Source organism: Bos grunniens, chromosome 6, assembly GCF_055505025.1.
Source record: "Bos grunniens cultivar Pamir isolate PY7600 chromosome 6, Bosgru_T2T1.0, whole genome shotgun sequence".
Taxonomy (NCBI): Eukaryota; Metazoa; Chordata; class Mammalia; order Artiodactyla; family Bovidae; genus Bos; species Bos grunniens.
The window spans coordinates 4377911-4393930 of NC_141170.1; the positions used below are offsets into that span (position 1 = coordinate 4377911).

General features: G+C 50.5%; 1 protein-coding gene across 16 annotated transcripts in view; it reads right to left on the reverse strand.

Moving 5' to 3' along the window:
• Positions 1–16020, reverse strand: part of TBC1D14 (TBC1 domain family member 14) — a 109375-nt gene that overhangs the window by 62515 nt on the left and 30840 nt on the right. For 15 of the 16 annotated variants that reach the window (XR_015165116.1, XR_015165115.1, XR_015165117.1 and 12 more), the window contains one exon: positions 1285–1405. Coding sequence is in view for 13 of the 16 variants with exons in the window: in XM_086404663.1 (XP_086260789.1) it covers positions 1285–1405 (121 nt within the window). In the remaining 3 variants the exon portion in view is untranslated. Of the gene's footprint in view, positions 1–1284; positions 1406–11250; positions 11657–16020 lie in introns of those variants that run through there. The other variant, XM_086404665.1, reaches the window with a different exon arrangement.

Genomic DNA, 16020 nt, shown 5'->3' on the forward strand with positions numbered 1-16020 from the left:
CCTCTCGGTGACCCTGCCCTGGAATCATTTGTGCACCAGAGGGGTGCTCTGGAGCCTGGGGGCAGTGCCATTTCTCTAACTCCAGGGCCACGCACGAGGCTGGCTCTTAGAGAAGTGTCTACTGAACAAGTGTCAGTGGATAAAAAACCAAGGTTTGGGCAGGGTAGGGGGGCCGGCTACTGGCAGTGTCATGGCACTGGGCAAACGCCCCACTGTCAGGACAGCTGGGGCTTGGGGCCAACCAGAAGATGTAGGTGGTCACAGTCGGGGTAGCTGAGGCCACAAACACCCCCCGGCCTTGCTGAGTCTGTGCTTGAGCCCTCTCCCTGGAAGGATGAGCACCTGCCTCCAGGGCTGGCACCCTCCCCGCCGCAGTGGGCAAAGGAGCCCACAGTAGTGAGACACCACAGGCTTGGTCTGACCCGGAACCCCACCCTCTCCCCCAGGACAGGTGGGCAGCCTCCGCCAGCGAGGGGAAGGGGGTCACACAGCAGCCTGGGTAACGAAGGCCCCAGCTGCCCTGCTCCCAGGCGGCACAGGAATGGGTAAGTCCCAAGAAGGGAGAATTCCTTAATAGCAGACACAATAAAAAGTGTGATCACATTTGTAACTCTTATTGGAAAAAAACTGATTAAATTTAATCAAGTTCTAAACAGCCTGGGTGTTCACTGGAAGGACTAATGCTGAAGCTGAAATTTCAATACTTTGGCTACCTCATGCGAAGAGTTGGCTCACTGGAAAAGACCCTGATGCTGGGAGGGATTGGGGGCAGGAGGAGAAGGGGACGACAGAGGATGAGATGGCTGGATGGCATCACTGACTCGATGGACACGGGTTTGGGTGGACCCCGGGAGTTGGTGATGGACAGGGGGGCCTGGCGTGCTGCGGTTCATGGGGTTGCAGAGAGTCGGACACGACTGAGCAACTGAACTGAACTGAACTGAAAAAGCTAAAGCCCTTGGGATCAGGAAGGGAGAATTATTTAATATCAAACACAATTAATAAAAATTTGATCACACTTGTAACTCTTATTGGGAAAAAACTGATTAAATTCAATCAAGTTCTAAAGCCCAGCCGTCTCAACTTTCCCACGTGCGCATGCATACAAGCTGTAAGAAAAAAGCTGAAGTCACCCACGTTCTGAAGACAGACTTAAATAGCAGGCACTTAGCATGCAAGTTATAACAAAGCTTTCCAATTGCAAAGCCTCAATGATGGTCATTTATGCAAGGCTCATAAATGGATGCTGTACCCCATATTTCTGTGTCTTTGTATCTTGTATACCTTTTGTAACTTCTTTGCATCTTTCTGAGCATTCTCTCCGAGTGGTACTTTTCCAAATAACTTCCATCCCAAGTCACTTTGTTTGTCAAGTCTTGCATTCTGTTTTCTAGCAAGCGAATTCCTGTAAGAAGAAAATGAAAGAGTTAGGGAATTGTTGGACACTTACAGAAACACCAGGACCGCTGAATCACTCTAGTGAAAACAAGCAGACTTTCCTTAGAGATCAATGTGCTGAATCACAGACTTTAATTCTGCAGACTTGATTCTCACGTAGACACGGAATTATGAAGCAGGTGAAAAGCTCTTGAACCACAACAAGTAAGCTTTTTGTAATTCAATGAAAATATATACAACAAGTTGTATCATTCAGAGTAAGGATATGCATTACAGCGTAACAAAGTATATCCAGAAAAAGTGAGCTTTGAAGTCGAACCAAATTGAACTGAAACCCTGGCTCAGTCACTCAGTAGCTGTGTAACTCTGATCTGTACATTAACCTCTCTGAGACTCAGTTTCCTTATGTTTAACAAGGGTCACTATATGAATTAAAGGGACAGGTACATGATCAGTACTCAAAGGATGACAACTGCTTTTGTACTGAACCTCTAACTTAGTTTAAATTATCTATAAGGTAAATCTATATTATCTGTTTATAAAGTCTCCATGTATCATAAAAAGAAAGCCACTCACGAGACAGTCACATGATCTTCTCTCATAATAACATGTAAACAAACCCTAATAACACAAATAAGTTATAAATGGTGCTACAGATAAACTGTTCTGGAACGTACTGCATTGGCTCATTCATTGAAAATGAATGGTTTCTAGGGCTCACTGGAAAGTTTAAGATGAGCATGAAGCGTCTTGTGTGCCAGAAAGAAGGTGCTCAAAGAAATACTGCGATAGGTTTAACAAAAACAGTACCCGGCTTGAAAGGGCTCTCGCTGACTAAATCTGGAATGTAATCATCAAAATACATAATGAGAACAAAGGATTATAATCCACCCAATAAAAAAAGAAATCCATGAGCCCAAATGGATATGGATACAAATAGGAAAATGAACACATGAGTGAAGGTGGAAGGAAAATTCTTAGAATGCCCCAAGTAAGTATTCTTTCCTGAGAAATCCTATGGACAGAGGAGGCTGGCGGGCTACAGTCCACGGGGTCGCAAAAAGTCACACACGACTCAGCAGCTAAACAATGACAACAGTAAGTAGAGAAGGACTGATGGGCTTATGGATTAGTCAACGGATGCTAAACCAGTAGATGAAGCTGGATGGAGAGAAGGATTTTTACACAGTCTGAAAGTAGCTCCCACAAATGACTTGTTAATTACAAAGAAAAATTAATTAACTTCACAGTGGAGACACCTCACTAGCCAAGCGATCACAGTGGGCACCCTCAGCGTCAGGATGGACAGCGCAGGTCACCTCCTCTGATGCTGAGAACAACACACCAGGTTGCCTGTAGTTAGCAAAAAACGCATGAATATCACCTGAATATCACCGTGAGGAAACACAAACACACCAAAACAGGGGGACAGCCAAGGAAACGATAAATCTGACTCTGAAAATGTCAGGGTCCCGTGTGGACAAAAAAACACTGCCTTTGGTAAACTAAGAATGTTGCCTCCCACCAAGCCATCAGCCACTGTAGCCATCCCTAACGGTCCATCCTGAGGGGGTTCAAGATGCAGAAAACCAGCATACTGGCCCCATACAGTAATGATGTATTTCAAGGGAAGTGATTTCAATCAGCCCAGACTTCTGCATCTTCCCATACACAGAAAAGCTCTACAGTCATTAACACGAGATGGCTGTTTTTGTGATTAGCAGTAATGTTTCGATGTTTCACTACATGGTTTTTTGTTTTTGTTTTCTTCAGCAAAAACTCCTCTATACCCAGGTTCCTTGCTTATCTCTCTGCAACAGTCCATCAGAGCTATCAGAGAGGCTGCCTTCCCAGGCTATAGTCCTCAGGAAGGCCACCTAATAAAACAGAATTCTCAGCTTTTACGTGGTGCATCTTCCTCAGCTGACAAAGACTGAAGAACTGTTCCAGCTTAAAAGGAGGCTAGAGACCTGGGCGCTTCCCAGGTGGCGCTAGTGGTAAAGAGCCACCTGCCAGTGCAGGAAACGTGAGAGACGTGGGTGCTGTCCCTGGGTTAGGAAGATCCCCTGGAGGAGGGCATGGCAACCCATGCCGGTATTCTTGCCTCGAGTATCCTATGGACAGAGGAGCCTGGTGGGCTACAGTCTATATGGTTGCAAAGAATCTGACAGGACTTGAGGTGACTCAGCACAGCACACACAGAGAGACCTGACAATTAAAGGCAGGAGGAGAAGGAGGCGACAGAGGATGAGATGGCTGGGTGGCGTCACTGACTCAATGAACCTGAGTGTGAGCAAACTCCAGGAGACAATGAGGACAGGGAGGCCTGGAGTGCCGCAGTCCATGGGGTCGCAGAGAGTCAGACACAACTCAGCGACTGAACAACAGCAGCAACAGGTGGATCCTGTACCACATCCTGGACCATGGGCCAAAAACGGTATAAAGAAGACTGCCGGGACAGCTGATGCAACGTGAACACGGATGACAGAGCACAACAGCCCTGGGGTGATGTTACATTTCCTGGTCTTGCTAACTCTGCTATGGTTACGGAAGAGAGTGCCCTTCTGGTATACTTTCCATTGGATCATATAGAAAGCAAGAGAATTTGAGAAAAACATCTGCTTCATTGACTATGCTAAAGCCTTTGACTGTGGATCACAGCAAACTGTAGAAAATTCTTAAAGAGATGGGAATACCAGACCACCTTACCTGACTCCTGAGAAACCTGTATGCAGGTCAAGAAGCAATATTTACAATCTTACATGGAACAATGAACTGGTTCAAAATTAGGAATGAAATACAACAAGGCTGTATATTGTCACCCTGCTTATTTAACTTGTATGCAGAGTACATCATGCAAAATGCTGGGCTGGATGAAGCACAAGCTGGAATCAAGATTGCTGGGAAAAATCTCAATAACCTCAGATATGCGGATGACACCACTCTTATGGAAGAAAGTGAAGAAGAACTAAAGAGCCTTTTGATGAACGTGAAAGGTGAATGAAAAAGCTGGCTTAAAAGTCATCATTCAAAAAAAACGAGATCATGGCATCTGGTCCCATCACTTCCTGGCAAATAGATGGGGAAACAGTGGAAGCAGTGACTGACTTTATTTTCTTGGGCTCCAAAATCACTGCAGACGGTGACTGCAGCCATGAAATTAAAAAGACGCTTGCTCCTTAGAAGAAAAGCTATGACAAACCTAAACAGCATATTAAAAAGCAGAGATATTGCCGACAAAGGTCCAACAGTCAAAGCAATGGTTTTTCCAGTAGTCATGTGGATGTGAGAGTTGGATCATAAAGAAGGCTGAGGGCCGAAGAATTGATGTTTTTGAACTGTGGTGTTGGAGAAGACTCTTGAGAGTCCCTTGGACTGCAAGGAGATCCAACCAGTCCATCCTAAAGGAAATCAGTCCTGATTATTCCTTGGAAGGATTGATGTTGAAGCTGATGCTCCAATACTCTGTCCAACTGATACGAAGAACTGACTCATTGGAAAAGACCCTGATGCTGAAAAAGATTGAAGGCAGGAGGAGAAGGGGACAACAGAGGATGAGATGGTTGGATGGCATCACCAACTCGATAGACATGAGTTTGAGCAAGCTCCAGGAGATAGTGAAGGACAGGGAAGCCTGGCGTGCTGCAGTCCATGGGGTCGTAAAGAGTCGATACGATTGATCGAACAAAGGGGGATATCTCCAATTGCCTCTTCTAATGCTTCCCCAAAATTCTCATATGCTTATGTAGAATAGATGCCTTGTTCACAGAGTGAATAAAACAAAAGGAATGGAATGTAAACAGCTAGTGAATTTGAATAAAGGATATATGGAAGTTCCTTATATTTTTCTTGCAAAGTCTCTATAAATTTAAAATTATATCCCCCAAATGTTACAAAAACTTTCAAAAAAGGTTCTTTGTATTCTTCCTTGCTTTTCTCTTGTGGTTTATAATGGAACCTATTCAGAAGTTGGTATCATATCCCCAAGGCAACGTCTATTTACATTTGTAAGAAATGAAGTTTGAGGTGTCTCCAGGCCCAACCTGTTTGATGTGTTAAAACCACACCGAATCCTTTGGCACCCAGAAGGGTTCTAAGAATCTGGGCATCCAGAGTTTGGGTTCTAAGGGCTTACGTTTTGCTAAAGAGAGGAGGTGCCTCTGGGGAAGAGAACTGGGTGCCAAGGGACAAAGGTGAGGAAATCAAAGGCACCTGGAAAGGAGAGGGCCAGGGATGAGAGGCCCGCCTTCCCGAGGACCCTGACCAGATTGCAGGGACGGGAGTCGCTAAGGGTGTGGAGGGCTAACAGCAGAGAAGCACTCAGAGGCGACTGGGCACGGGGAAACACAGAAGAACTGTGGGCTTTGTGATCCGGGAGGCTGGGTGTCAACCGCGGTGCCGTTCACTGAAGATGACTGACAGGAAGTGAACCAAGAGCAACAGAAACCGTGGTTTCTCTGTCCACTGCTAAGGCTACACCATGTCACACAAACAGAGTGCAGATAAAGTTTATCAAAACTCAGAATGGTGGGGCACTTCCCTGGCGGTCCAGAGGTCATGACTCTGCACTTTCAGAGCAGGGGCATGGGTTCCATCCCTGGTTGGGGAACAAAGATTCCACATGCCACCCGGTAAGGCCAAAAAAACCAAAAAATCAGCGTTGTATAATTATTTTTAGCCTAAGAGCTTAAGCTATACATTACAGGCCATGATTTTTGAAGGGTCTGTAACAGTATCTTTGGATGTATTATTTTTTGTGATGCTGAGGTCACCACAAGTACCCAGGAGCTCCGAGCAGAAAGGACTCCCTGCGAGCTTCAGCTGCGTGTCACCTGCAGCTCCGGCGCCAGCGCGGGGAGCAGGGAGCCCAGCCAGCAAAGGCTTCCCGCCCCCTGCTCCCCTTTCAGGTCACGGTCACGGGGAGACTGGCGTGGAGCTGGTTGCTGGGCCCAGGAGCCAGGTGGAGCCAAGGGCGCACCTCTGCCCATCACAGGACCCACTCTGGGGGCCGGGGGCAGGGCGAGCCCCCAGGCCGACCTGTGCCTTCAGCCCTGTGCTGCGGTCCTAGTGTGGGGCTCAGAGACGCCCTTGGGGACGCCCACACACGGGGCTGCTCCTGCCAGTCCAACAGGGCCCAGAGGGAAGAGGTGTCTGGATCCCTGGGGGTGTCCCCACGCAAGTTCTGTGACCATAGTGTAGCCCAAGCCTGGGTCCCAGAGGCTGAGAGCGCACGCGTGCTGCTGGAGAAGGCAGTGGTCTTTCCACCGCGTGTGTCCTCAGGGGGACAAGTACATGAGAGGAGGGGGCAGGCTGGGGCCCACCCAAGGCCAGGGGGAGCCAGCCACCTCCAAGGGTGGGGCCCACAGACGGGCATCCACACAGGCTCAAGGCAACAGAGACAATCTGGACAAATCAGAGCTCAGATGAGACAGAGGAAACATCTGAGCGGGGGAGGGTCCCCAGGGGCTCCTAGAAGGAGGGGCTAGCAGTCCGGGGAGGGGTGGCCGAGCAGGACACCCAACTCGCCTCCCAAGGGAGGCCACCAGCAGGGGTGATGAGGGCTCGAGGCGGCGAGGAGGACCGGCCGCCCCAGAGGAGGGCCCTGGGTGGGAGGGTGGAAGCTCCGCTGCAGGGAAACGAGCGCGTCCTCCACCGGCAGCACCGGGACCTCCGCTGCTGGCCTCCCTGCAGTCTCTGACTGCAGAGCAGAAACAGCACGGGAACGGAGGGGACACGCCCCTACACTGAAGGGAACGACGCCACCAGGGCTGATAGGGAACCAGGGCTGCGCCGTCTCCAGTCCGCGGGCACGACGACGGGCTTCTGTAACAAGACCGTCCACAGCCTCCCAGGACTCTGGACAACAAGTCCCGCGCTGCCTATCCGCACACGCAGGCACACCAGCATGGCCCCCTGAACACACACACACACACACTCAACACACCACACACACACCCATTCACACACACACCATACAGTCAACACACCACACACACACTTAACACACCACACACACTCACACCACACACACTCAACACACCCAACACACCACATAGACACCCAACACACCACACACACACATGACACACATACGCACACACCCAACATACCCAACACACACAGTCTGACACACACACGTGGTGGGCACAACCTAACTCCTGCCAAGCCCCTCCCTCAAGGCTGGCGGGTGAGGGCTGCGGGCGTGGTGGCCGCAGGGACGCACCTGAAGACCCTAGGAGACCCTGGGGAGACAGAGGACTCGCCTGCCCTGAGGCTGGCTGCAGCGTGGGGGCCTCGGCAGCGCTGCCCCAGAAGCACCCCCAGAGGCGGGGGGTGGTGCCGCTCCACACCCCCCAGGCTGCGGGCCTCCACCGCAGCGCGGCAGGGAGAGGCAGCCCTCCGTGCTCAGAGACCACCAGGCTCTCCTCCTCAACTCTGGTCTTGCCCCACTGCCCCTCCACCCTGGGGCCTCCAGGGCTGGTCACCCCACCTGTGCCTCAGCAGTCCCTCAGGCGCAGCTCCAAGACCCGCGAGCCCTGGGCCCCTGCCAAACTCCACCGGCCATGCCTCCCAGAGCCCAGGGCCCTCTCTGGAAAGCGCAGGTGGACCCACCAGCCCCCGCCCCGACCCCTTCCACGGCTCCCCTGAGCTCATGGCACTTGCACACTCGATGTTCCCTCCACCCGCTCAGATGGTAGAGTCTGCCTGCAAGGCAGGGGACCCAGGTTCGATCCCTGGGTCAGGAAGATCCCGTGGAGAAGGAAATGGCTACCCACTGCAGTATGCTTGTCTGGGAAATCCCATGCACAGCGGAGCCTGGCATGGGGTCACAAGGGTCAGACACGACTTGCTGACTAAACCCCCGACCCTCAAAGTGCTCCTGACAGGGAGCCAGGAGGGTCGGCCTCACGGGGAGGTGCTGAGCCTCACGGGCTGCACACAGGACCTGCACATGCATGGGGCCCCAGAAAGTCCACGGGGAACCAAGAAGGCAGCCACGGTCCCCTGGCTCCACCCACCTCTCCAAGCCAGCGCTCTGCACCCAGAGGCAGGTGTCAAAGCCGGCGGCTGAGGGAAGGTGACCCAGGGGGCGCAGGCCCCACCAGAGGCCTATGGCTGACGCACGTCAGATCCACTTTCCAATAAAGCTGAAGAGCCTCAGGAAACACACCTTAGAGTCTGTAACAGGTGAGCCACATCCAGCTACAAGGGAAGAGCGTCATCCTCAGAGCCTGAGGGGCAAGAAAGCCAAAGGCAAGAAAAGGGAGCCGGGGTCTCCCCCGGCATTTACCCATGGCTGGCAAAATATCTATTCTTGTCTCAATAGGCACGACTCAGAGGACAAGATACAGAACACCAACGACCGAGTCGCGTTGACAGTAATGGCGCGCCCAGCCTCGGGGGACGAGCTTATGGCTGCCGGGAGGAGGGGACGGTTAGGGAGTCTGGGAGGGACATGCGCAGCAGGCACATTCTGGGCCCATCCCCATGCTTTTCCCACCGGAGAGCCAAAAAGCTGCAAGGGCGTGGGGTAGGGAGGAACGAGAAAGATGAAAAGGTGGAGACAGAAAGACTAAGGAGCAGGCCGCACCGGGCCTGGCTCCCGCGCGAGCGTGAGCCCAAGCTGAGCGGGGCCTCTGGCTGGGCTGCGGGCCGGGCGCCCCCAGTGCCTCACCCCTCACCCTCCTCCCGCTGCCCGTCTGCAAGGGCAGAGCTACGTCTGGGGAGCCTCGAAGGTCACACACTTTGGGGCATGCTCTTCAAGGGAAAAAAAATACTAATTAGGTACACAAAGTCATCCTGACTCATTTGAAAAGACCCTGATGCTGGGAAAGATTGAGGGCAGGAGGAGAAGGGGACGACAGAGGATGAGATGGCTGGATGGCATCACCGACTCAATGGACATAGGTTTGGGTGGACTCTGGGAGCTGGTGATGGACAGGGAGGCCTGGCGTGTTGCAGTTCATGGGGTCGCAAAGTCGGACACGACTGAGCGACTGAACTGGAACTGGAGAGGTCCTGATGTCAGGTTTATAACATGTCATAAACCCAGTTTTATATGCTTCTGAACCCTGGGACGAGGGACGCAGCAGCCACTAGAGCTCACAGGTCACCAAACTCCGGCACAGTCCAGCATCCCACGTCTCTGCTTTTAGCTGAGTGATTACAGAGCCAAGGGCCGACACAAAAGTTGAGAGGCTGTCTTCACAGGTGGTGAGGCTGAGGCTGTTACCTTCACCTCCGCCCCCAAGTTAACTTTCCCGAGTTACTGAAGCCAAAAGAAGGCGATTCAAGGAGCAAGTAAGAATGCTCGCTGACAAGAGGCCTGCGAGGCGTTCAACCTGGGTCCCTGGCCTCGCGGGTGTCAACGCGCCATGTGTGAGCTGAGCCACACACGGGCACACGGATACATTCCTAGATGCTATCACTGCGGCTGTGTTTGTCTTCGCCACCAGCAGGCAGAGTCCGTGGGCACGAACACAGCCTCTTCCATTTGCTGTGGTGCCTCCAGTGTCTAGAACGGTTCCCGGCCTGCAGGAAAAGACTCAAACTCATCAAACGTGTGCTTTTACAGGGAATTTTCATAAAGATTATCGGAGAGTTACTCCTGTCCATTTAAAACCAAAGCAGCCAGGACTGGGAGAGGGCGAGGAGTCCTGCCCAGGGAGAGACGGAATGAGGCTGTCCCGGAGGGCGGAGGAGGGCTGGGACGGGAGGACAGTCCTCGCCGACCCGGTGGAGCAGGTTCCACAAGCCACCCACGCTCCCCAGGGTTTCTCAGAGTCTTGAGAAATAGACCTCCGATGTCTTCCTCCTTTGAGAGGCCGTACATTTGAACTCCTGGCTGTGATTCAGTAATTACTTGGGGCTTCCCGCTCTCTTGCTCCTGTCTCAGTGACAAACTGCTGGCGACTTCTGATCCCACAGCAACCGGAAACCAGCAGAAACAGTGTTTGGCTCCCCCGAGGACTGGCTGGCCCAGCTGGGTATCTCCTTCAGCGTCTCCTGAGTCACAGACCACCTGTCAGGCTCCGGCAGCAGGCACTTCTCCTGTGCTTCATGTGTGAAACAACGCTACAGGAACGGTGCTATAGTTACTACGATACAGACAGCATAAGCTCACACAGGCTCAGTGAGGTCAAAAATTCACTCGAGAGACATCTAAACCCTGACACCCATCAGCGGCAGAGAAGGGGAGAAGCTCCACGGACTCCTCGGAAGTCCACCTCCCGTGTGTTTCTTCCAGATTCCCACCCCTCCACGACTGACACGCTCCGCAGCTGCACAGACGCACACCGGGCCTGGCTCTGCTCTGAAAGCACAAGGGGAAGAGGCTGGCCCACTTCGACCGTCAGCGAGACACCAAGGGAAAGCCGCAGTCTGCAGAGCAAACCTCCCGTGTGATCAGATTCTACCTACCTCGTGGGAAAAAGGAAGTAAGGGAGACACCGAGGTCTTATGGCCACAAGCATTGTGGCCCAAATTCCTAGTTCCACACACAGTTAAAAGTACCCAGGAGTCCCTCTCCTTTTTCAAAAATGTTACCCAAGCAGCAGCTGACGCTAAACCTTTAATCCACTAAAAGCAATGCTAACCCTCGGGGTGAGGGGTGGGGGCGGCGGACATGAGCACGGATATAAAATGGGGCCCTCGAGCTCCTGGTACACACAGCAGACCCCCGCTGATCACCCCCATGTTAAACTGAGGAACAGCCGAGGAAACAAGTCTGCCCCACGCAGGCTTGGAGGAGGGGAGCTAAACCACGTTAAAAGCTATCTAACATGGGAGGAACCGTGCTCCAGTTAAGTCTGCAATTACCGAAGCAAGAAAGGCAAGACCACAACCACCAACCTGTCCATCAACAGCAACGCAGGGGAGACAGCCATCACACCTCCGGGAAGCGCCTGGCTCTGAGGCAGCCACAGGAGCACGCGCCTCCCCCAGGAACATTCCTGCCCGGCCCAAGCCGCAGTCCCAAGCAGCACCATGGGCGCCCTTCCGAGCCCGCTCCACGCAGTCTGGAAGGCTAAGGAAGGCTGGGCAGAGCAGCCCGGCTGGAAAGGCCAGGCGGTGGGGGTGTGCGGGGCTCTGACTCCTAGTCAGTCCCCAGGAGGCTGGGTGTGGGCAGTCTGGGAGGAAGGCTGATCGACCAGGCTTCCAGGGCCCCACACAGACCCACTCATGCAGCTCAGCACCCGGCAGAGACCCAGAGCCACAGCACAGCAGGACAGGCTCACCTGACCCCAAAACCCACGGGTGCTGCAGACTAAGAAGGCAGGCGAAGGGCATCTGAAACAACTGAGCACCTCCTCTGGGCAGACACTGCACTCTGTGCAAAAGCAACCAGGTTTTCTGGTGAGTCACAAACATGGTCACTCAATCTCTGTCCAAACACTTGCCTTAGAACCGTCACTAGGGGACTGTCCCTCCATGACTTCAAATAGTGCTAAAGCTTTTTTAAGGGACAAGATCTAATTAACAACGTCCAGTCTATAGAACTGATCTATTCTAAAGCCACAAGATACCATGGGTTGGCTGGCCCTTGGGGCAGGCATCATTCAATCATTTGTCAACAATCAGCCCACGCGCCCAGCTAGGGCTCACTTGCTACTAAGCAGCCCCATCGTCCATGCCTATCTGGCACATGTCTGTATGTCTGAAATTACACAAAAGACATCTGACTGGAGACAGCAGGCGGACATCTCTGGCAAGAGGAGCTGGTGAGGAACAGAGGAAAAAGTTACTTTATGTTACAAACTACTATACTGCCACTTTATTTTTTTTAAAAATCAAACCTTTGCAACTAAAAAGAAAAGACAGCCAAGCATGGGCGGTAAGAGGGTACAGCGTGGCCCCGAGCACACGCCTGTCCCAGACGGACACGACTCCCACCCCAGTGCAGCGGATGCTAACGAACACACTCTACAAAGCCGGGGACCCCAGAGCGGGGGTCTGGACCAGGGGCAGCGTCACCTACCTGGGAGCTGGCGAGAAATACAAATCTTGACCCCATCCAGACCTACTGGGTCAGAAACTCACGCGCGGCCCAGCGAGCTCTGTTTCACAGGCCCTCCAGGTGGCTCGGATGCGGCTAAGGTTTGAGAAGCACTGTTCTGACTACACTTACACACTTCAAAAAATTCCTGCTCTCCTACTTAGCAGTTCTGGTCAAATCCCTCACTACCCGAGGAATCAAACTGACGTTTTTCCATCTGTAGCTCAGGGTGAGAACAGAGCAGTCATTCACAAAGTGAATATAAGAGATTCACTCTAAGAATCCACAAAGCCACTATAGGAGATTCACAAAGAGTTCACTTGAAGAGACTCCTCACAAAGCCACTGGAAGAGATTAGTCAAAGCCCCCCAGCAACAGCCTGCTTTCCCGGCTTCATCTGCAGTCTCCTTCTCGGGAGCCACTGTGCTTTCTACGCTCCAGAACACTCATGTTCCTGTAGTCCTTCCAAGTTCTTCCTCAACCTGCAGTATTCATGTTTTATAATTATACCTCAGCAAAAAAAAATGCTTCCAGAAATATCCATAATTTTAAAACTCACAGAGAAAACTCAGGTCCAGATGGTCTCACTGGTGAATCCTTCTAAACATTTAAGGAAGAAACCTTCACAAACTCTTTCAGAGAACAAACCTTTTAGACCGCCCCCCGACCACAGCAAATTTATTAGGTCACTCAACTGATGCATTTATACGTCTGATTCACCAAAAAAAACAGGACTTTCTGACGACCCTGGGAGGGTTATCTGACATGGGTTAGTATGTACGTGTATACATGTTAAATTCCCACAAAGCCTTTTTATTATTTTTAAAAATTCATATATAATAGAGCAGACTTTTTGGTGTGCAGGTCTCTGAGTTTTAACACACTGGTCAGTTCATTTAACCACCAGGGGAAAATCTTACAGAAAGTCTTTGAGAAAACAGAAACAAGAACATTCCTCAACCGATTTTATAAGGTCAACATAATCTTCACACCGAAACTGGACAGAGAATATTGTAAGAAAGAAAAATTACAGGCTATACTCTTATGAACAGAGGCAGAAAAAATTTCAAATGTATATATTAGCAAATCAAATCCAACGACAGATATAAAGGATGATCTATCAAGAACAGTTGAGATGATTCTAAGGAAGCCAAGTTAGTTTACTTAACATTAGAAAAATGTTATTCACCACATACAGAAAATAAAGGTGAAAACGCATCATCAATAGATGTGGAAAAAAGCATTTGATAAATGCAACACACTCATGACTTTTTAAATCGTACAACTATGAATAAAAGCAAACGATTTTTATCAGAATCCTTAATCTGATTTTTAAAAAGTGCTTCTTACTATAAAGTAAGGCATCTAGTAAAACACATCTTATTGCAAAAATCACACTTAGTGGGAAACAGAGAAAGCTTTCCCCGAGGCCGGCGCCACACAAGGCTCTCTGCCAGCACTACTTCAATCTAACCTGCATCGGAGACCCTGGTCACGCAATAACTTAAGAAAAGTACATACAAAGTGTAAGAATTGGAAAGAAACAAACCCCATCCACAGACAGCATGGTATTCTACAGAGAAAAGTCAAAAGAAACCACAGATAAACTGTAAGAACTGAACTGAGCAAGATTCTGGGAGTCAAGGTCTACAGACAAAACTTAACTCCGTTTCCAACTAACGCTTATAAAACGGCATTTTGAAAACCATCAAAAATAACAAGTATCTTGGAATAAATTTAATGAAACACAAAACCTGTACATAAAGAATTATAAAATACTGTGAAAAAAATTTTTAAAAACTAAATAAATGAAAGGACATAACATATTCAGAGATCAGAAGTCTTCTACTATAGATTAGAAGTCTTCTACTGTACAAGTCTTCTATAGTAAAAAGTAACCAACAGATTCAATGTAATCCCAAACAAAATCAGAGCAGATTTCTGTGGTAATCGCCAAACTGACCTTTAAAATTTACAGGGAAATGAAAATGACCTAGAATAACCAAAACAATGTTAAAGAAGAACGAAGCAGGAGGGCTTCCTCTACAGATGTCAAAAGCTATGACAGGGTAATAGTAATTAAGAGGAGACAAGTGAGAGAACAAACAGATGACGGACACACACTCACCTGACTTCTTTCAAAGGTTCAGTGGGATGGGTGATCTCTACAACCCGCTCACTACCTCTCACTCTAACAGAACATTAATTCTGATGGACTACGGCTCTAGTTGGTAAAGGCAAGACAAAGTCTCTAAAAGAGAACGTGCACGCATGCTAGGTCGCTGCTGTCGTGCTCGGCCCAAGGACCGAACCTGTGTCTCTCAGGTCTCCTGCATTGACGAGCAGGCTCTCTACCACTAGCACCACCTGGGCAGCCCAGAAGATAACTCAGACTTTCTTAAACAGGACACAAAGGGCACTAAGCATAAAAAGAAAACTTCTATTAAGCAGAATTCATCACCATGAAGAACTTTTGTTAGTTTAATAAACCAAACTTTTAAAATATTAAGAGAATAAGAAGGTAAGCCATAGTGTAGAAGATACGGGCTTCCCTCGCGGCTCAGTCGGTAAAGAATCTGCCTGCAATGCAGGAGACCCAGGTTCAAATCCTGCGCCGGGACAACCCGCTGGAGAAGGAAATGGCAGCCCACTCCAGTATTCTTGCCTGGAGAATCCCATGGACAGAGGAGCCGGGCAGGCTACAGTCCGTGGGGTCACAAGAGTTGGACACGACTTAGTGACTAAACCACCACCACCAGAAGATGTTGCAACACACACCTCTCACAAAGGACTCTCCTTCTGAATACAGACATTACGCCTACAAACCAGTCAAGACACACCTCAACAGGCAAGCCACAAAGGGAGATTCTCAATCAGCAAGATATGAAAAAGTGAATCGAATCATGAGTCATCAGAGAAATGTAAAGGAAAGCTAAATACCCCTATCCCATCACCAGAACGGCAAAAAGCGGAAAGAAGCCAGGAAACCGACACCACCAAGTCTGGGAGAGGAGGGAGCCGTGTGCACACGCCAGTCCGAGCACGTTCTGGGACAGCCGCCCCGGAAGACCACCCAGCCGTGTCCACGAAAGCAGATCCAGCGAGTCCACCTGAGGGTTACACGCATAGAGAGACACTACGACCAGCGTTCTTCCCGGTGGTCACGAGCGGAACAAGCGAACACCCACCCACGGCAGAACGCAAAGGGGTGGGTCTATCTGCACACCTGAACACCCCCCAAACGAGAGAATGGATACTGCTGCCGCACAGGAACCACCTGGGCGAGCCGCCGACAAAACCGAGCAAAGAAAGCCAGACACCGGAGAATACGCCGTGTGACACCACACATCTAAAGTTCAAAACGAGCGGAACACATCTATGGTGACAGAAGTCGGAACAGTGGTGGCCCCCGGGGAGCGAGGTCCTGACCGAGAAGGGGCGTGACTCTCCAGGGGCACACGAGTGGGTGCTCACTCTGTCCCCATTCAGCAAACACTAGTCAGCTGCAAGCGTGCTCCTCTGGAGCCTCTGGGCTGATGGAGTCCCTTTCCGCAAAGTCCCTCCTCTGTGCCCCCAGCGCACTCACACTGACTGTGACAGAGAGCTGAGGGCTATGTTTCAGTTAT